General features: G+C 34.5%; 1 protein-coding gene across 2 annotated transcripts; it reads left to right on the forward strand.

The window, feature by feature from the left end:
- The first annotated feature begins 635 nt into the window (after window positions 1–635).
- On the forward strand, window positions 636–22,124 carry LOC128242758 (puromycin-sensitive aminopeptidase-like). Of its 2 annotated transcripts, XM_052960060.1 has the most exons (21): window positions 636–677; window positions 947–1,089; window positions 4,836–4,991; window positions 5,410–5,535; window positions 5,966–6,073; window positions 6,537–6,737; window positions 7,310–7,406; window positions 7,835–7,983; window positions 8,599–8,763; window positions 9,491–9,595; window positions 9,849–10,004; window positions 10,622–10,703; window positions 10,880–11,016; window positions 11,136–11,270; window positions 13,255–13,474; window positions 13,974–14,116; window positions 14,680–14,736; window positions 17,197–17,304; window positions 18,075–18,227; window positions 20,366–20,413; window positions 20,870–22,124. In XM_052960060.1, the coding sequence occupies exons 2-21, from the start codon at window positions 967–969 to the stop codon at window positions 21,008–21,010; spliced, it is 2,610 nt and encodes an 869-aa protein (XP_052816020.1). In that variant the 5' UTR covers window positions 636–677; window positions 947–966; the 3' UTR covers window positions 21,011–22,124. The 2 variants fall into 2 exon arrangements, with proteins under 2 accessions (XP_052816020.1, XP_052816019.1); XM_052960059.1 differs by lacking the exon at window positions 636–677 and having other exon boundaries at window positions 686–1,089.

Consider the following 22,124-nt stretch of genomic DNA (forward strand, 5'->3'; position numbering starts at 1 on the left):
ACCATCACGACAACACCAACGTGGTTCTTCAAAGCAGTATCGTAAGATTTGTAATAGCCTTTGGATGTTGTTGCCATAATTCCAATTATGCGTCCTATGGCATATTTCTGAATCTACTTACAAATTTAGGCAAAGTTGGCTTAAAGTTGACAATAAATGTCTTATCATAACGTTGAACCAATCAAATCATGTATATGAGCAAATTACATTGAATTCATTTTCGATTATACCCAGTGGCGTATCCATGACATGTCGTTAGAGGGGGCGTAACTTAGGAGCTTAACTCCAAGTTTGACTTGCGACCCTCCATCCGAACCGAAATTTATTCGGTAGTGTTGGCAGGGGGGGGGGGGGGATTCTTAACAATTCCTATTCCGAAATTGTGCAATTGGGCTCCATTTTTGAAATAAAAAGTAAAACGGAGGGGGGGCGCCCTCACCTCCGTACCCGCTACAAGTTTGCCCAATTAAATAGCCAATCAGCCTTATCCAATATGTTCTATGACATGCATTTGGTCATTAAAGGGTTCCTACATTTAGTATAAAAACAAAAGTACAGATAACATTTATCACGATATGTCATGTGTCTTGTACCGAAAACTGACCGGGGTTTGTAAAACCTGTTAAGTGCTACCTTCATCCGGTTCAAACCAACTTTTGTTTGCAATTCCCACAGCGGTAAAATTATATATTTTACTCGAGGAAACTCCACGATATTTTCCGTTATTTAAGCTTGGCATCTTGGCAAAACTTTCAATCAATGACAATTTTATCTCAAGCTTTCAATTTTGCAAGTAGAAGAGGCATACTTTTGCGAAAAAAACTACTTTTGACAATACAAAGGACGTCGCCATTTTGCCGGGCGGTGTTAGGGCTTAAATCTCCATCGGTTCTGCCTTCTTGTGCAACGTCCATTTTTCCAATTTCTAGCGTACTTTCGATTTCAGCTCGTCAAATAAGTTCAACAATGGCAGCAAAGACACCCTTCGAGCGTCTCCCAACAAATGTGGTTCCTGTGAATTACGATGTTACGTTGAAACCGAGTTTAAAATCCTTCACGTTTGAAGGGTCAGAGACGATTCAAGTGACGGTAAGAAAATTGCAAGCGGTCTGTGTTATTGTTGGAATAGTTGAATGAAACAGTTGGGTATGACTAAAATACGAAAATAGGTTATTTTCGCGAAAATAGCTTTTTTGACTAAAATACGAAAATAAGGTATTTTTTGATGAAAATAAAGTTATTTTCGCGAAAGTAAGATTTTGATGAAAATAAAGTTATTTTCGCGAAAGTAAGATTTTGATAAAAATCTGAAAATAAGGTGAGTTTGCGCGAAAATAACACTTTTTAACAATTATGTACTTAGTTTGAGCTAAAATAAAGTTATTTTCCAGAAAGTAAGAATTTGATAAAAATCTAAATTTTGGCGAAAATAACATTTTTGACATAATGTAGTTAGTTTTTGGATATAATAAAGTTTTTTTTGCGGAAATAAGTTTGGGTAAAAATCTGAAAATATGGTTAGTTTTGGCGAAAATAACATTTTGGACAAAAATTGAGTTAGTTTTGGATAAAATAAAGCTATTTTCGCGGAAATAAATTTTGGTAAAAATCTGAAAATAGGGTTAGTTTTGGCGAAAAATAACATTTTTGACAAACAGGTAGTTATTGTTTGGCTAAAATAAAGTTATTTTCGCGGAAATAAGTTTTGGTAAAAATCTGAAAATAAGGTTAGTTTTGGCGAAAAATAAATTTTTGAAAAAAATGTAGTTAGTTTTTGGCTAAAATAAAGTTATTTTCGCGGAAATAAGTTTTTGGTAAAAATCAGAAAATAGGGTTAGTTTTGGCGAAAATAAAGTTATTTTCGCGAAAATAAGACTTTTGTTAAGATCTGGTAAGTTTAGGCGAAAATAGCATTTGCGACAAAATTATAGTAAGTTTATGGCTAAAATAAGGTATTTTGGTTAAGATCTGGTAAGTTTTGGCGAAAACAGGGCTCTCGCGAGGGGGCGACTTGGGCGAAGTGGTCGCCTAAAATTCCCAGACTTCGCCCATTTGTATCATCAAAGCGACATTCACTTCGCCGAAAATTTTAGCACATTGTAAATCTGTCAATCAGCGAGTATTTGGCCAATGTCCCATTAGTCAAAACATCACAATAATTAAGTCATTCGTACAAATTGGTAATCTCCTAATCCGATAATTGGGCCGTGTCATCCAATTACCAAAACATCGCCAGAAGGCGGAGCTATTGAAGGCTAACCAATAAGAATGTACATTGAGAAGACCCTGATCAAATGATATAAGTTCGTTAAAAAGAGATAGAAAAGGCGACATAATTATGAAAAATCGAGTCAAGCATTAATGAAGTTAAAAAGTAATTAATATATATGTATTGAACAAACAATGCAAGACATTTAAACATTGTTGCTTTTGAAGCAGACGGTCATATAGCCATCTCGGCAAGTAGGCTAAGAAAATCAATAACATGACGTATCACCAAATATTTGATTGGTTTTAGTGAAATGTCCATGATAAAAATTGATTTGTAAACACAAAAAAATATTTTTTTTGCTTTATGTAATGTTTACTTACAGTGATTTTCTCCTGTCACAGTTACGATGTCAAAAAAAATCGGCGAGATCGCCATTTTGTCAAAACAATTTTCCGATTTAATTTTTCAACCTCCCATTATGTATTGGTAATTTTTTTTATCAAGGACACTGATTTAAATGTCTTTTTTTTTTAAATGTCAGTATATTTAAAATTATTTAGCAAGAGACAAGTAAATAACAGCATAGCTGAATGTGACATTCGTAGCCTATCCCGAATGTACCAAAACAACATTCGTTCCCCTACTATATTGACAGTTCATTTATAAGGTCATTTTGATAATTTCGAAACCTTAGCCGTCTTTTTTTTGTTTGTTTCATTTTAGATGCTTTTTTGAGATAAACTATGTGACATTGACGAATACACTTTTGCTGAGCCAAAAATGATACATTATGTAATGAACATTTTATATAGTTATAGCAATCAATTTTAATGTGAATATAAACTTAGGTGAGTGGTATGGCATAGTTTTTGTATCAGGTGTTACGAAAAGTATCACTTCTCCCTAAAGTCTCCCCACTTCTCCCTAAATTGGCTGAAGGGAGAAGTCACTTCTCCCAAAATTTCCAGCCTAGTGAGAGCCCTGGAAAATAGCATTTTTCGAAAGGTATTTTCGCGAAAATAAGATTTTGGTAAAAATCTGGAAAGTTTGGGCGAAAATAACATTTTTGACAAAAATTTAGTTAGTTTTGAATAAAATAGTTATTTTTGCGGAAAAAGCATTTTGATTAAAATCTGAAAATAGGGTTAGTTTTGGCGAAAATATCTTTTTTTACAAAAATGTAGTTAATTTTTGGCTAAAATAAAGTTATTTTCGCAAAAATAACATTTTGATAAAAATCTGGTTACTTATGGCGAAAAACTATCCAAACTTTCTTCTACTCGTGCCATAGGCATGGGTGGTTGGGTGAGCTTTTTTACCCTCGCCATCGGGTTATACTAGTTAAAAGTTATACTCATTCGGCAGGCACACCACGATTTACATTTTAGGCTCAGGTTGTCATAGGCATATATGTCGGCATCTCCTTAAGTTGTAGGATATATCTTTGATTGTTCCCTTTAGTTTTATCGTGTACCTGCTTCAGTAGCAATAACGGTCTATAATTATGGGTAGCAATAACGGTCTATAATTATGGGTCTTTGTCATCAACTTAATCCGCTTAATGACAAACAAGTGTGTATAACCGCTTTGATGTTGCACATTTCCGATGGAGGTGTGATCAACAGAAACATGTTAAAATACTTTCAGTAATCATTGTTCAATTTTCCTAAAAACATAATTGTTTCGAAACACTAATGCACCTGTCATATGTGTTATGTAGACCAAATAAAAGTATTTTAATATTTTTTATTAAAAATTGTCATTTACGACAACAGAAGAAGATATTTTCTCTTTTTTTTTAAATCTTATTTTCGCGAAAATAACTTTATTTTATCCAAGAACTAACCATATGTTTGTCAAAAAGGTTATTTTCACCAAAACTAACCCTACTTTCAGAGTTTTATCAAAATCTGATTTTCGCGAAAATAACTTTATTTTAGTCAAAACTCAATACATTATTGTCAAAAAATGTTATTTTCGCCAAAACTAACCCTACTTTCAGATTTTTATCAAAATCTTATTTCCGCGAAAATGACTTTTTAGCCCAAAGCTTACTATATGTTTGTCAAAAATGTTATTTTTGCCAAAACTAACTCTATTTTCATATTTTTTCAAAGTCTTATTTTCATCAAAAATAACCTTATTTTCGTATTTTAGTCAAAAAAGCTATTTTCGCGAAAATGACCTATTTTCGTATTTTAGTCATACCGAAACAGTTCATATATTTAAAGTTGTAAGTTGCTATTACATTCGGAAGATGAGTTGACATTATTCAGAGACATATCTGACAAGTCATTCCATAGACTAAAATGTCTGAATGGCATTTTAGAATAACTATCTGACCAGATAAACAAATAGGCAAATCTCGAGCCAGAGTGCCACACTTCTATAGGGCCAACTTTTATTGGCATTTTTGGGTTTTAATTTTTTCTCTTTCATTCAAATATCGCTAAGTTGCTGAAATCTAAAGAAATAAGGTTTATGTACTTAACAACTTAATTGATGAACACTCAATTGTGGAAATGATTGACAATCTAATTTTGTTGAATCCGCTATAAAATTGTCAAGATCATCCAATGTTATTTTATTTTAGGATGTCTCATCAAAAGTTTTTTTATTTCAGGTTGTTGAGCCAACCAAAGCTATATCGGTCAACTGTATCGAGATTGAAGTTAAGAGTGTGCAGTACCAGGCAGATGGTGGAAGTGAGATCACTGGAACCATCGAGTACAAGAAGGAGAATGAAATCGCTGTCTTCACCTTTCCAGAGCAGTTGCCTGTATGAAAATAATTTTCGTGAAAAAAAATAAGAATAACCTGCGAATAAGATTTAAAGACGAAAGAAAAAGAATTTCAAAAAGACAACATCATAAATTATTGATATTTGATAATGGATATTCAATTCCAAGGCCAGGATCTAACTTTAATTCATTTGATTTAAGAGGAATGAACTAAAAATGATATAAGCATGCGTTGTTTAGAAAACATTTTCTAACACTAACATTCGGTTTTGTTTTTTGCGGGGTACATGAACAGTACCTGTCATATTTGTTATTGCTGTTGTATGTTAGCTGTATGGTACATGTTATTTATAATAAGTAATGCACTCTCACATATTTTCTAAAAGTTAGTTCAAATTGTGGGTACATGAACAGTACATGTCATATTTATTATATATAATGTACTCTCACATATAGGCTGGGAAAGGCAGCCTGAAGCTTACCTTCACAGGAGAGCTGAATGATCGGATGAAAGGTTTCTACCGCAGCAAGTACACCGGACCAGATGGCGAGGACAGATATGGGGCTGTTACTCAATTTGAGGTAAGAATTAAAGAGGTTCACTCTTTTCTAACTATAGGCTGGCAAAGGAAACCTGACACTGACGTTTACTGGAGAACTGAATGATCGTTTAAAGGGATTTTACCGCATCAAACAAAAAGACTTGGACGGAAAAGATAGTTTTGGGGCGGCTACAATGTTTGCGGTATGGATGAGGTTTTAAGTGGATATGTATCTACATGTATCGGTGGTCTCAAAAAACATATAATATCTTTGCATTTTATAATTTTCCATTCATATATTTTAAAAGAATTATTTTTTCTGTAAATCTTATCAGAATGGAGGGCCATTTTCTAATGTTATTATAATTTGTTGCACAACCCAGTTGTAAAATAATGTTGTTGTCCAGTTGGTTTATATGATGTGAATATATACAATAAAATATGATTACACAATATATGTTTCTTTCCAGGCATCAGATGCTCGCAGATCATTTCCTTGCTGGGATGAACCCGCTTTAAAGGCGACATTTGACATCACGCTGGTGGTCCCCAAAAACAGAGTGGCTCTGTCTAATATGGTATATTTTTTAGAAGTAGATTTATTTCAATAATGCTAACGAATTGTTTTTGTGGCATTTGAAAGAGGATTTTGATAAAGTTTTTCCTGTTTCTGGTGCGAAACTTGGGATTTGTAGGCAGGCAGGATTTGCGGTCTCCTTTAGAATCGTTTTTGTTGAATTCAAATATCGTTTTTGTTGAATTCAAATATCATTTTTGTTGAATTCAAATATCGTTTTTGTTGAATTCAAATATCGTTTTTGTTGAATTCAAATATTGTTTTTGTTGAATTCAAATATTCATGTATTTTGATGAAAACAGAAATTGGGACCAACATTTTGGTCATTTCATGTATACAGCAGAAAAAAGTATGATTTGAAATGTGTTTTATTTGCTCAGACAGATATTTTAAAATTTAGCAAGATTTAAAAAAAACCCACATAATTCATACACTTATTCAAATCAATCAATTAACCTTTACAGCCAGTGATCTCTGAAACTGACGACTCATCAGACAGCAGTCTAAAAGTTGTCAAGTATGATAAAACGCCGATCATGTCCACGTACCTTGTGGCGTACGTTGTGGGAGAGTACGACTGTGTTGAGGGGAAGGATGAGAATGGGGTTCTTGTACGCGTCTACACGCCCGTGGGGAAGAAAGAGCAGGGACAATTTGCGCTGGATGTAAGACTTTGTTTCCCTGATGTTTGTAAATAAGTGAAAGTTGTTACATGTTTACACAACATGTTGGGGATTTTTTAATTTGAAGGATATGGTAAGAGCACAGTGTTTAATGTTTAGTGATAGAAGATCTGTAGAAGTGTTTGGAGATGTATTGAGAAATTTGTGCACTAAAGTTCCTGTTATGTGCCTATATGGTGTCCAGCTCGTTACCTATAAACAGTTTTTGAAAACAGTTTGAGGTCAAACCAAGCAGGTCTTGGGCCCTCCTGGTTGAACACATTCCAAGAAATGTTTGCACCAAAATGCCTGCTATATGCCTAAAATGGAGTCCTGCATGTATCATTAGAACCTATTGTCACTTTCTTATTAGACTTGCGAAATAAAAAACTGCCTTTAAGGATCTTATATGTTGAAGCATACTTGTGATATTTGTATTTAAATGGTGAGATGAATTTTAAGGTTTGTGGACAAATAAAGCTTTAAACAAATATAATAAACAGGTGATAAAGTGTTCTTAGATACTGTATCGATTATCTTACACTGATTAAAATGATACTGTTTGTGTGTTTTAGGTTGCAGTGAAGACCCTGCCATTCTACAACAAGTATTTCAACATTGCCTACCCATTACCCAAGATTGACCTCATCGCCATTGCTGACTTTTCTGCTGGTAAAACACATTCTGTTTAGGTCATTTAGTTATTCTTAATTTCTCACATCAGTTTGTTTTTCTGGTTCAAATTTTGGCCCCATTTCCAATGCCAAAACATTCTTTCTTCTCGGAAATAAAATCAAAATTTTCAGTTTCTCTTTTGAAGAAAGAAAAATTGAAGAAAAGATTTTCTTTCAAAATGAATTGGCAAAAAATTGACCTCTATGAAGTTATGTGAGGAAAAAACGTTTGAAATATAAGGATCATACCAGATCAAGGTCTTAATTATCTCCGTCTTTTTTAAAAGTATATGAATTATTTGTTAGAAAAATGGAAATTCCCAATTTTATTTAAAACAAAGAATTTTTACCGGTCAGAAAGATCCTGACCCCCTTCCAAAAATAGAGTGAAGTCTTGCAAAGTTTCAATCTTGGTTTCATCACCAGGGGCTATGGAGAACTGGGGTCTGGTCACTTATCGTGAAACCGCACTGTTGATTGATCCCAAGAACTCGTCATCTACAGCCAAGCAGTGGGTTGCTTTGGTGGTCGGACACGAGCTTGCGCATCAGTGGTTCGGAAATCTGGTTACCATGGTAATGTTCTGATGAATATCATTTTTATTTTTTTGTATATTTTATAATAATCATTAACCTTAGAACTCGTCATCTTAAGTAAAGCAATGGGTTCATGTTGGCTCTAAAAGTGGATAAAAATATGGTATTATGGTGAAAATTACATGTAATTGTTTCATGATTACTGTCTAATGCTAAATGATTATAGAGGGCTGTCTTTCTGATTTTGGGTCTAGGATTTGACCATATTTCCCACCTTAAAAATTATATAAAAAATATTTTCCTCAAATTCTATGACAAAATTCCACTTTGGGCTGTCCTGTTTATAAAGAATTGTTCATTCATAAAATGGGAGAAAATGTAGCCGAGATTGATAAATATTAGTTTATTTGAAATCTCCTTTTTTCACTTAACGGGCTGGCCAGATTTCAAAATGATAACACAGAAATTTTCCTTAGGGGACCCTTTATCAAATTGCTTCAAGCCATGTGAGTTCGTAAAAAATTCAGGGCTGAGGGGGCAGGGCTAGTTATCATTAATTGATTATATGAAAAAACTTGGAAAATCTTCACATTATTTACTCGTGTGAGCATAAATCATAAATCTAAACCAATATGAAAAATAAATCCATTCCAGGAATGGTGGACTCACCTGTGGCTGAATGAAGGCTTTGCGTCCTGGATTGAATATCTGTGTGTGGACCACTGCTTCCCAGAGTTTGATATCTGGACACAGTTTGTGAACCAGGATCTGGGACGTGCCCTCGACCTAGACGCTCTACACACCAGCCATCCTATTGAGGTTAGTTTCAACAACAATCTGTAGAATATTTATTATTCACGGCACAAAGATGTGTGTACACAGATGGTTATATCTTATACATGTGTATTATTGTTAAACTGTTAGTAGCTAACATACACACAGGATAACACCTTCAGTGCTTTATAAGATACTAGAGGGAAGTAGCTGGAGTCTGTTCTGAAACCACTTAGAGTGTATACTCCATACTTCCCTATCTACTAACAGTGTTAAGATTATATCTCACCAAGAACCTTAAATTTCTAATACAAACTCATTGTATTCTCTGCTAGACTTATACACAGCTATTTTTGGTCCCAAATTTCTTACAGAACCAGTTTTAAAATAATTATTTTTCTCTATTAAAATATATCGAAAACTTTATTTTGGAACAGCATTTGTGTCAGGTTGGATGTTTTTGTTTCTGTTTTTTTCTCGCCTGTGAGGTATAAAATTACAAGAGGTGTATGGATATTACACCCCCTCCTTGGACTGCTCTAGACCAATCAGAAAGCATCATTTATTTAGATGAAATATGTGTACATGTATGAGAGCAGATTACTTAATTGAGGGGTGACAAATACATATGTATTGAGATATTATGTGATGTTTTTTTTACATGAACGCATAACAGATGAGGAATGCTGTAAAATGTTTAAATATTAAGTTACAAGCTTGAAATCGTGGTTCATAATTATAACATTATTTATTGAAACATTCTGAATTTAAGGTGCCAGTTGGGAGTCCTGATGAGGTTGATGAAATCTTTGACGTGATTTCCTACAGCAAGGGGGCGTCCGTCATCCGCATGCTGCACAACTATATTGGAGATGAGGTGTGATATATAAAGTCACAAACCTTGATTAAATCTATAAAACACATGTTATTTGGATGCTTTGCATTGATATTTACATTTGTTCATTTGCGTTAAATCCTAATAATGTGTGTGAATCTTTGTGGAATTAAGTTTTTCATGTTTGAACAAATTGGCGTTTTAATACGCTGTACTTAGTAGTAGGAAATAAGCAGTAATCAATCAATGATGATTATCACTCAACTCAAGGATCATTTTGTCTTTTTGTCCTAAGGATTTCCGTAAGGGTATGAACAGCTACCTGACAAAGTATGCGTACAAGAACACGTTCACTGAGGACCTGTGGGGGTCATTGAGAGAGGCCAGCGGGAAACCAGTGGACAAAGTGATGACAACATGGACTAAACAGATGGGATTCCCCGTCATTAAGGTAGGTTTATAGAAAGTAAAATTGTAGGCATTTTTATGTGACTGTTTGGACACATGTTAAGCAGCAGCAGGCTCTCGACCTTTCCTAATCCACTATTGGATGTATGAGAGCTTTACTTCTTATCACCCTAGTGTCAGCGAATCACCTTGGTTAAGGTTTTTCATGTAAGCACTTTTATCTTGATATTTCAGCAAATACTCCATGTATTGCATGGAACTTAACACAAGTTCCCAACAATCGAAACCTACTGAATTAACTTATTAATAAAGTGACATAACTTTATCTTGAATATGATGCAAATTATGGACCTTTATTTTTCTTTTTATAAATTGCACCCTATTTTGCAACAAAGCAATGTTTTATACCTATTTCATCAAACCGTGATGAAACTTAGCCATAAAGGATAGTTTAAATTCGATGAGAACTTAATAGCTGTCTAAATAAAACATAGCTGTAAAACAATCTACAATTCCTTATTGTCCTACTTTCTCATACGTTTTTTTACATTACAGCTTCTACTTTTCTATGGAGCACTACTAGATGGCCTGCAGTGGTATTTTCAACGTTTTTATTTATACCATAGTGCCCTCTTTATATTCTCTTATTGTTCCCTGTAGGTGACGGAGAGCCAGGATGGAAACAACCGAGTATTGAAGCTATCGCAGGAAAAGTTCAACGCTGATGGCAAAACCGTGGCAGGTAGGACTGACCGATCAATTTGAATCGTTTTACTCTTAAACCTCTTTAAGAAAAAATGAGGGAGGCAAAAATTTGGCTACTTCTAAATTGAAACAAAATGGAAATATTTGTCTGGGAGAAAAGACAACTGTTAATATTTGTATGAACAATAGACTTACTTTCGGATTCTAATTCAGGAGAGAGCTCAGAATGGCTAGTCCCTATCACTATATCAACATCAGACAGTCCCAACACTCCTGTGAAGTCTGTACTTCTGGAAGGACCCAGCATGACGGTTACTCTAGAGAATGTGAAACCAGGAGCATGGGTCAAGGTGGGTAATAAATTTAAACACTCCTGTGAAGGCTGTACATCTTGGTCTAGATACCTCTATGTTTGATAAATGCTGTATTGTGTGATCTAATAATCTTAATGATTTCTTGTATATTTCAGTTGAACTCTGGCTCAGTAGGCATGTACCGTGTACACTATACATCGGAAATGTTGGATGCCCTTACCCCAGCTGTACGAGACAAAACACTTCCGCCAAGAGACAGGCTCAGCCTGGAAAATGACCTCTTTGCTCTGGTAAATATTAATAAGTCATCAAGTTATGTGTGTTGGCAAAGCTCTGTCTTCAAGAATGTTCAGGCATTGTTTATGTGTTCTTGTCATTACTGGAGTTCAAGATGCATTAACTTTGATCTTTGATCCATGACCAGGGCTTCTCGAAAACCAACAATTTGCCAGTCTGGACTGATTTTTACTTTGCCTGACCCACTTCTGTAACAGAAAATGGCTTAAAAATAAGTCTGAAATTTGTTCATTTTGTTTTAAATTTTGGTCCAAAACAGATAGTAAAAAAATATAGGAATTAAAAAACACAAATAATGTTTGTCATTCACACATCCCCAAATAGGCCTGGACCAATTAAGATTTCAAACTTTTAGATGCCCTGTCCATGCCTTAAGGATTGTTCAAGATTTGCACACAAAAAATGTCCCGATGATGAAAATTTGTACACATTTTACCTATGATATTTTATATGTTTGAATGCTCCATAATTTTAATGAGGTTAATTTACTAAGCTAATGTTTTTCTTTTTAACTGATTTGTCTTAAATACTAATATATTTTAATACCGTTAATCCAAAGTCTTCAGGACCAAAATAAAAAGTTTGGAATAACGATATTTCAGATTATCATTAACAAATTTTAGAAAATAACAGTGCTCGTGAATTATTGGTGCAGTAAAATATTAAGTCATGAAAATTGCAATGTTGGTTACGCGTTAACAACACATTGCATTTTGTTTGAGTGAGCGTTCAGTTATCCATGTTTGTTGAATAATTTTATGATAAATGACAGATAATATTTTAAAAGTTTTTATTAAAACTAAATCATTTACAGTAAAACAGCGATCCCTCGAGGACGCCATGGTACGAGCTAAAACCTTGAAGGAATTGATATTTCGAATGACCCAAGTTTTCAGTTCAATTTCCCAGTGTTTTGAATTGTCTTCACGGATTATGTATTGCGTTGTGGAAATCGCTCATGTTCAGAAGCTGTCGTATATTAAATGTAAAAATGTAAATGAAAAACCAATAAATAAATAGTAAATATTATTTTTTACAAAAAGCACAATTTCTAAACAAGTAACATTGAAATATGACAGTACATATTATGATCATAATTATCTTCTCATGCCCCTATCAACTTATAGCGGTCATGCCTTAACAGTGATAATCAGGTTTTCACACCTTATCAAATTTCCTTTTAACTGTCATTGCAATTCTTACAACTTGTGAAAGTTTTATCACCTAGCAATTGTTTGATTATTTTAGAACACAGGTTCGGGAAGAAGTGTAAAATTATGACCTCGAGGGAGTCATTACGATTTGTGCATGATTAGTGTATTTGGGACTGGCTATTGTGCTTGATTGTAGTGGGTCGAGTGAGTAATGTGGTGATCGAAATTTGATGAGAAAGACATTTTATGTGAAATTCAGATTGAGTACACCAGCCATTATATACACACTACACCACCTCAAAAAGTGGCTCATTATTTGACACCGATGTTTGTTACATAAGCGTGCTTAACGTAATTCTTTAACAAATGCTATATGTGATTCTTTAGCAACTTAAGCCGATGCCCAAGTGCTATTGCAGTATGGTGTAAAAACTATGATATGTTCAAATTCGAAACAAGGATTGATAAACAGGTGTTAAATCTATCCCGATTTCGATTATTGATAAAAAAAACATAAACAAAGAAGGAATAAAATCAGGACCAAAAAATAAATTGAAATAGCGATAATTTTGGAAAATGGTGTTCAGATTAGCGGTGTTTGAATGTGTATTATATAAATATCAAATTTTGATAACATTAAAATACATAATGTAAACTTAAAAATGTCAATCTCAAGATTTTTCCATTTAAAGAAAATAACCGTAAACTGTGAACATAATGACTCCAGATGTAATGAAACTCCTGATATGACTAACCAATTTTGATTGTCCCACAGAATTCATTATTACTGGAGTTTACTTTAATACAACACAAATAATTCCAGGCTCGTGCTGGTCTCGCCTCCTCTGTCGACGTCCTGAAAGTAACGGAGGGCTTCATTAATGAGGACAACTACACAGTGTGGTCCGATCTCTCCCTCAACTTGTCAAAGATAGCGGGAATGCTGCAGTATACGGATGGCTATGAGGCTTATAAGGTTTATGAACGAGCGCTGTTTGGGCCCGTGGCAAAAAGTCTGGGTTGGGAACAAAGGGAAGGAGAAGGTATGAATTTGACATGTTTTTACTTTCCTTTTCCACGAAACTTGAATGCTGAATGCTCTATTATATGCTACATTATAATGAATTAATATGTTATGATTTATATATATATATTTGTTGTCGCCATCGATATCCAGGTACCTTGTGACAAGGAGTATTAAATTCTTCAGTATGTTTCGTTATGTTGTGAAAAAGAGGACTTGGTATTTACAAATATAACGCAACGTAAAACTCTTTAAATTCAACAGTATGTTGAGTTAAGTGGTGAAAAAATAATCATTGGGTTTAGACAAATGTAGCACAAGGTAAAGTTTAAACTGGCTTTGTTCAGAACATTTCCTTCTTTCAAATTGAAATTGAATTATGACTTGAACATTGTTTAAAATTATTCATGGTTTTTCTACCATACATTGCTATGGAAACCCAGATACTCATTACTGGGACCACTGTCAGAGGAAGTAAATTAATTTGTAATGTTGACATTGTTATTAACATCTTCTAGGTGTGTTGAAGTCCATGCTTCGAGAGCTGGCGTTGGTACGTCTTGGTCGCTATGGAGACCCTGATATTGTTGCCGAGGCAAGACGGAGGTTTGCCGACCACTGTGATGGCAAGGCTGTCCTTCCTGCTGACCTCAGGTCGCCTGTACGTATTTTCTTTAATTTTGTATGATAATTGTATTACATTGATGTTGAATGTTATTTTACCAATATATTTAAGTGGGCAGTTCATCTCAGGGTAAGAATAGGCTATGTATTAACAATGTTGAACTTTACTGTTGAAAGACAAGTTTTTGATGAGCAGTGTTGAGAATTTTGGCTTGTCTGTTTTTAAAAGAAAGAAAGTCGAGGTATTGTCATTATCTTGTATGCAGTTGCATGCCAAATGCATAAACTTTGCCTTAATTTAATATCCGTTCAAGAAAAAAAGAAACTTTGTACACATGTTGCTCAAGACAATTGAAACATGTTCTGGAAGGACATTAACTTTGGCTGTAATAATTATTGAGTTATGTCCTATTTTACTGATAAACAACAGACATCGTTGTTATTTGCTCCTTGGCAGATCCATGACTTTGTTTTCATTTACAGTGTGGTTTTGAAGCACCACTCATAGATTGTTTAGAATTTAGGGAATCTACTGTGATGTTGATTCACATCAATGCTATGAATGTTTTGTACTATTTAGCAATACATTTCATTTTACAGGTGTATGTCACAGTATTGGTAAATGGAGATGAAGACATTTTCAACAAAATGCTGAAGGTAAGTCTGATCTTCTGATGTATTCAATAACATTTTTAAGGTCGTATTCACAATCTTTTTATATCATTTTGGGACTAGATTTATGTGCATATGAAGTGTTTCTTCTAGGCCATTGACCAAAGGCGTTGCACACTGCTGCCCTTTTGGCTCTCGGATTCGCTTTGCTGCCAAATCTAACACTCAAAATTAGAAAAAATAGTCAATTGAAGAAGTTGTGTGTAAAAGTTCAGTTTAATTTTTGTTGAAACTAAAAGGAAATGGGTCATTTTCTAAAAATACCAGAAAAGAATCCTGATATAAGGACACAATTTATTAAACCAATGCCAGTTAAGTTTTGTAGTGGGAGGAAGTCGGTTTAAAAAGTTCTATGCAGTACTTACTGATGCAAGCGGAAGCTTGCTGGGCACCCTTTCATGATAGTGTTAACAGTGACTAATTATGGCTGTGCCCTTTTTAAAAAAAATACATTGCCTTTTGTCAAACCTGGAAAAAACAATAATATTTCTGTGAAATTGAATGAAAAAACTGATCTAGCTAGTGATACAGTTTTCCACCCCTCACCCAAGCGGCAGTGTCCGAACTCAATACTAGTGACATGTTTCCTAGGCCTCTTAAAAGGACATCAGCAGTTTTAGGACTAACCTAATGCGTATCAGAAAACAGTTTTACATCACATAAAATTATTAAGTGGCATAGAGATGACATGTATGGACATTTATTTTATCTCGTGGCCACAACTACCTAATTTGTTCCCACAACGAAGTATGTTGTGGCCATAACATAACATAGTCACGGCCACAAGATATCTAAGTCCTGGCCACAAGATGGTTAGTCATTTCCATGACATATTTGGTCATTGGGATGAGTTGGAAATGGGGGCCACAAGATGAAAAATAATTCACACATGTGACCTCTATGCCACTGAAAAAAAAAACTAGTATAAAGTTCGAGCACTTGTTTTCTCAAATGAAGCTGCAGTCATCAAAATTAGACTTTTGGATGTACAAGCCAGAATTCTTAGCAAAATTTTGAACAAGCCCTGCAATATTAATTTTTGAATTTAAGCAAGCCCAGAAAACATTTTCCCAGTGCAAGGCTTGCAGGCTTGTGTTAATTTCGACCACTGAAGGTGTATGTTGAGTTAGGCATGCATTGTGAGGACAGCCCACATGCTGGGCTCTCTGAAAACTTGTCAATATTAAAAACTTGTAAGTATTATAAACAAAGCTATAACTGCTTATTTCTTTTTTCTTTGTATGTTCTAGTTGTATGGTAAGGTTCACATGCTGTCAGAAAAATTGAGGATAGCCTGTGTGCTGGACTGTGCAAAAGGGATTCAACTAGTCAACTAAATGAACCTTTATTTCTCCTTTCTAGCTTTATGATTAGGCTTACATGCTGGAAGACTGCTTGTCTGCTAGGGCCTAAAATAAAAAAAATCTTGTTTGGAGTAACGCGACCGACCCATAAAAATCGTTGCCGACTCAAATTTTTTTTGGGCATTTTGATCCGCAAATTTTTTTTTCAACGCCTTTCCGCTACTATTTTCTGTTTCTGCTCTTTTCTTCTGTTTCGGTTCTTTTCGATTTGTAGACACACTCGTAGAGCTTCGGTTTTTATCGCTGATCGCAATGAGCGTTTCGAAAACATGGCTGACTGCAAGTTTGTCGAACGTGAACCGAACGAAATTACGTTTTGTGTGACAATAAATTACTTAAATAAAATGATTAAAAACAACTTTGTAAGAAAATTCAATGTCGACTACACATGGTACGATGTATTTGATATTTTAATGGAGAATGATGAAACAATCCCGGAGAGCTACTACGACAACTTCGAAAAAATGTCAAAAATAACGGTCTCGTCAAAGCCCTCAGAGACTGCAACAGAAAAATTTAGTCCACATTCATATGACAGGATTTCAGTCTTAATTGCCTTTATAAAACTTTAAAATATGTAACAATTGCCAATTTGTTTCACATTTTCGTTTGCTGAGTGTCAGTTTGTTTTGTTGAGTTCATCTCTGTGTCAGTCTTAAGTAGATTGAAATTCTTTGAAATTAAAAAAATAAAGGATCAGAAGTTAAGATGTTTGTTGTTCAAAAGTTTATTACAATGCCTTGAATAACTAGTGTTATGTAGTGAATGTACTGTACACAAGATCCAGTTGTCGTTGGAGAAAAAAAACAAAAAAAACAAAACCTACCTACCTACCCACCTTAAAAAATCTGGGTAGGGTTACTCCAAACAAGAAATTTTTTAAGGTTGGCCTAGGCTACACAAAATAGAAAACAACTAGTCAACTAAATGAACCTCCAATAAACTTATGTTTTTAATATTCACAAACCAAACTTAGTCGGTTTATTTCTTGTGTCTAGCTGTATGAGAAAGCAGACATGCAGGAAGAAAGAGTGAGGGTAGCTCGTGAAACGTATAGTTGCTTATTTATTCTCTTTTCTAGCTGTATGATGAGGCTGACATGCAGGAGGAAAAAGTGAGGATAGCTCGTCTGCTGGGCTCCACAAAAGATGAGAAACTCATCAAGAGAACGCTCGAGTTTGCCTTGTCTGTAAGTCCTGGAAGTTTTAGCTTGTCTTTAAATGATAAAAGGTAAAGTTGTTGTCAATGTCTTGGCTTGGTTGTCATCATTGGCACGCTAAAACTTCAGCTATTACTCAAAAAACTTTTTACAGAATTCAGACAAAACTTGTGTTGCTAGAGACAAAATGCACATGTAAAGCAAGGCTCATGGGGGAGAGGGGATGGGCTTTCATGGTTGTTGAGTTGTTTAGAACTGTTGAGAACAGAAAAGCATTGAGGCTAGCTCCATGGGGTTCTTTTCATTGTATGTCACACACATTATGATTAGTTCTAATGACACAGGAGAACAATATTCAAATAACATCTCAGATTGATTGTAATCTGAGAAGTATAATCCTTGTGTCTTCATTTAACTGTATAATTGGCCAATAAATTGACTTCACCGAGTCCTGTCTTAGAATAAATAAGGTATGTATTGAATTTAGCCTCAGCTGGTTTATTTCAATGGAATATTTTAACTGTTTTGTTTGGTGTTTAGTTTAGCAGTGTCCACAAACTCCTAAATTATCCCTTTTACATTTATGCAGTCATCCTAAATAAACATTTGAATGAGCAAGCCCAAATTGTTACACCAGCGCTTTATAACAAGCCCTGCCATATAAATAACAGACTTTGTACCAGCACAGTAAACCTTTTATCAGTGGAGGGCCTGTGCAAATTTTGACCTCTGTGTATAATCACTCCCTTATGTTACTTGTTCAATATTGTGGGAAATAAATCTTACATGTACCATTACAGGACAAGGTGCGAAGTCAGGACTCTACATTTGTGATAGCAGGGGTGACAGGGTCTGTGAAAGGTCGCGAGATGGGCTGGCAGTTTGTCAAGGACAACTGGACGGAGATTCACAAGAGATACACTGGAGGATTCCTGCTAGCCAGACTCTGCAAGGTGAGGCTTAAGGGAGGGGGGGGGTGGGGCTTTTTTCAAACAAAATGGTTATACTGCAAATTTGCATATTCTAGGTGTCAATGAACGTTGTTGGCGTTTTTGTGTCGCAAAAGGCGACATATAGGTATATCTTTTGGTGTCAGCGGCATCAGTGAAACCTTGTACGCACAATACCGGTAACTAATTATGATCCAATCTTAATGAAACTTGATGAAGGTGTCTTTTGGCATAATATCTTGGTCAAGGTTGATCTTGGGGTGAATCGCATCAGTGACTCCACCAAGTTATGTCCATTCTTTGTTAAAATTAAGCAGTTTTATTTCTTGTGCAGACTATATCTCAAGTACTTATTATTCAATCATCATGGAGCTGAGTAACAGTGTTTGTGGGCATAAAGACAGTCAAGATTGATTGTGGGAGAAATCTTGTCAGTAAATCTAGAGTAATGCCCCTTTGATGTTCAAAAATAGTGAGTTTATGAATATTGATGAAAATTATTGACAGTGTTTGTGGGCATAATGTCTTTGTGATATTTGATTGCAGGGTGAATTGACTCGTGTCTTATGTAGACAATATCTCTATTTATTACCCAATCATTATGAAACTTGGTGAAATTTTTTTTGTCAAGTTTGATTATCAGTTAAAAGTCTTCATTAACTAAATTCACGGCAAGGTTTTGCTCCTATTACATTTCAATTTGTATCATAATTCATTGGACTAAGATTGGAGCTCCAAACAGGTTTGCACATTCAATTCTGCAGACTTCTTGTATCAAATATCAATTTCTAGGTAATGTCTTAGCCATAGTATTGTTATTGTAAAAGTTGTCATTGCCAGCATTGAAAAACTTAACTGTAAGCCTGGCCAGAACACTAAAATAGATAATAACATGGAACTTTGTACACAAATAGAAGTACAACCCTAGTGTAGGTAGCATGTGACCTCAGTCTTGACTTAATTAATTCATAAGTTATACTCCATAATTTACTGTTCAAAGTGTATGATTTTGAAAGAAAAACACTATGCATATACTTCCAGTGATTTTTTTTAGGGGTGGGGGGGGGGGTGCAATTTACTGCCTTCTAAAGGCTGTTTTCCCTTGTGAAAAGTCTATTTTTCCTCCCCAAAAAATAATTTCCTAATTTGATTAATGTAGATTACGTTAATGAATAAAAAAAGCATGAATTTCTTGAAATATAAACAAAATCTTGACAATACTTACTCTACCACAGCATAGTACTTACTCTACCACAGCATAGTACTTACTCTACCACAGCATAGTACTAACTCTACCACAGCATAGTACTTACTCTACCACAGCATAGTACTTACTCTACCACAGCATAGTACTTACTCTACCACAGCATAGTACTTACTCTACCACAGCATAGTACTTACTCTACCACAGCATAGTACTTACTCTACCACAGCATAGTACTTACTCTACCACAGCATAGTACTAACTCTACCACAGCATAGTACTTACTCTACCACAGCATAGTACTTACTCTACCACAGCATAGTACTTACTCTACCACAGCATAGTACTTACTCTACCACAGCATAGTACTTACTCTACCACAGCATAGTACTTACTCTACCACAGCATAGTACTTACTCTACCACAGCATAGTACTTACTCTACCACAGCATAGTACTTACTCTACCACAGCATAGTACTTACTCTACCACAGCATAGTACTTACTCTACCACAGCATAGTACTAACTCTACCACAGCATAGTACTTACTCTACCACAGCATAGTACTTACTCTACCACAGCATAGTACTTACTCTACCACAGCATAGTACTTACTCTACCACAGCATAGTACTTACTCTACCACAGCATAGTACTTACTCTACCACAGCATAGTACTTACTCTACCACAGCATAGTACTAACTCTACCACAGCATAGTACTTACTCTACCACAGCATAGTGTATCAATAAAAAGGTTAGAACATGTATATTCACCATCATATTAGCTATTTTGGCCTGATTTTGTATTTTTCCCAAAGTCAACCTTTTTTCCCCAATTTGCAAGGCAAAGGCGGAAAAAATAATTTAAAAAATCACTGATTTTGTATTTTTGAATGGTTTACATGTATAAAAACATTGTGTTTTTCTCTGTTTCAGTCAATGACTGACGGGTTTGTAACTGAAGAAAAAGCACAAGAAGTTGAGGTAAGTTTAATAAAACTAGTTACTGTGAGGTGAACATTGTGGGCTATTGTAGAATCTTATAGAATTGTGCTGGAGTCTGTGTCTGTAGTAAAAACTAGTTCTAGCCCCAATTTCTCGAAATTTCTTCAGCTTAGCAGGCTTAAGTAGCTTATTTCAATAAGCCCTTATACATACCCGATACTTAAATATGATTTTCATCAATGAAAAATGATTAATTGTGATGAGCATAAAGATAAATCCTATTTTAAGTCGAAAATTTCCAAAAGATGTAAATATATATTAAGATTTAATATTATTACAACATTACATTGTCAGCAACCATTTATCTTATTTATGCGATAATTGTTTCATCACTTAAAGAAACAGAAGATTATGAGTTTAGTCTGGTCAAATAATTATCATGTTTAGCGTAAAGAATTGCTTCAACTAGTTAAATGTTTACAACATTTTTTTTAGACATTCTTCAAAGAAAATACTGCTCCAGGGGCGGAAAGGTCAATCAATCAAGCCCTGGAAAATGTCCACCTGAATGCCGCCTGGATGAAAAACCAGTCAGCAAGTGTGGTGACCTTCCTCAAAGATAGACCTGCAGCTTGATGACCAGTCTAGAATCCATCAGACTTGTGTTGTGGGGGTACTTATGAGATCCTGTGACAATAATGTGGTCAGAAGTTGTTAGGGTAAAGGTATCAAAATAGTTCATGAATTTTTGTTTTTTCAAGTTTGTTGATTTCTGTATGTTTCTTCAAATTCAGTAAGTACATGTTTTTCACAAAATAGGAAACACTATTAATAAAAAAAAAATGTGGTCGTGAAAATAGAGGGAAATAGTTTATAACAGCCAATTTTGCTGATGTGAAATATCTCTAATGCATCTAGAATTATTAAGAAAATATAAGTCATGTATGAAAGTACATTTATGGCCATTGTTTTTGTGGTTTATGAATCAAAGACTGAAAGTGCTAGAGATATATTTATACACTCTTGTGTTAAAACTGGGAAGCGATAACATTTTCAAACGGGTCCCACCATATCAGATTGATCATTTGTTTAGAGTTCAATTTTCAAAATCTATCACCCGGCATGAAAGAACACTGTGAAACAGACTTAACAAACTTATTCTCCTCATGACATATAAATATATAATGCAAATGCCCATGGTGCACATTTTACTAATTTTAAGTATTGTAATGTTTTCCATGTGTAAATCAAAAGACAATGATATTTTGTTGGCATCATACATTTATTATTTATTGAAATTATCATGGTAATAGATCATGTCAAGCTGAAGATTTTTTTCTTTGACTAAATTTGGTTTATGGTATGAAAAATTATCCTAGTGGCTGAAAATCGCCACGTCCTATGATGCTTAACATGGAAGTATCAATTTAGCATAGTCGCATTGGGGTAATACAGTTCATAGTGTTCACAGTTCTTAAAAATTGGCTGTTAATGAATAATTTAAGCTGCAAAATATTATTTGATTATTTATTGCTTATTTGGTGCATGTTCTACAAATTGTCATGTATTGTTTTTTATAAGAAATACTCTTGAGAGAATTTTGAATGAAATTATTTTTTTCTTAGATTTGGACTTGCATAAAAATATATATATATATGCCAGAGAATTTATATATTTAAACTAACAATGGTAATGTTTTCTTTAAATATTTTGTTCATTAACTTCAAATCATCAATAAAGTTCTAACTCT

Source organism: Mya arenaria, chromosome 8 (genome assembly GCF_026914265.1).
Source record: "Mya arenaria isolate MELC-2E11 chromosome 8, ASM2691426v1".
NCBI classification, from domain to species: domain Eukaryota; kingdom Metazoa; phylum Mollusca; class Bivalvia; order Myida; family Myidae; genus Mya; species Mya arenaria.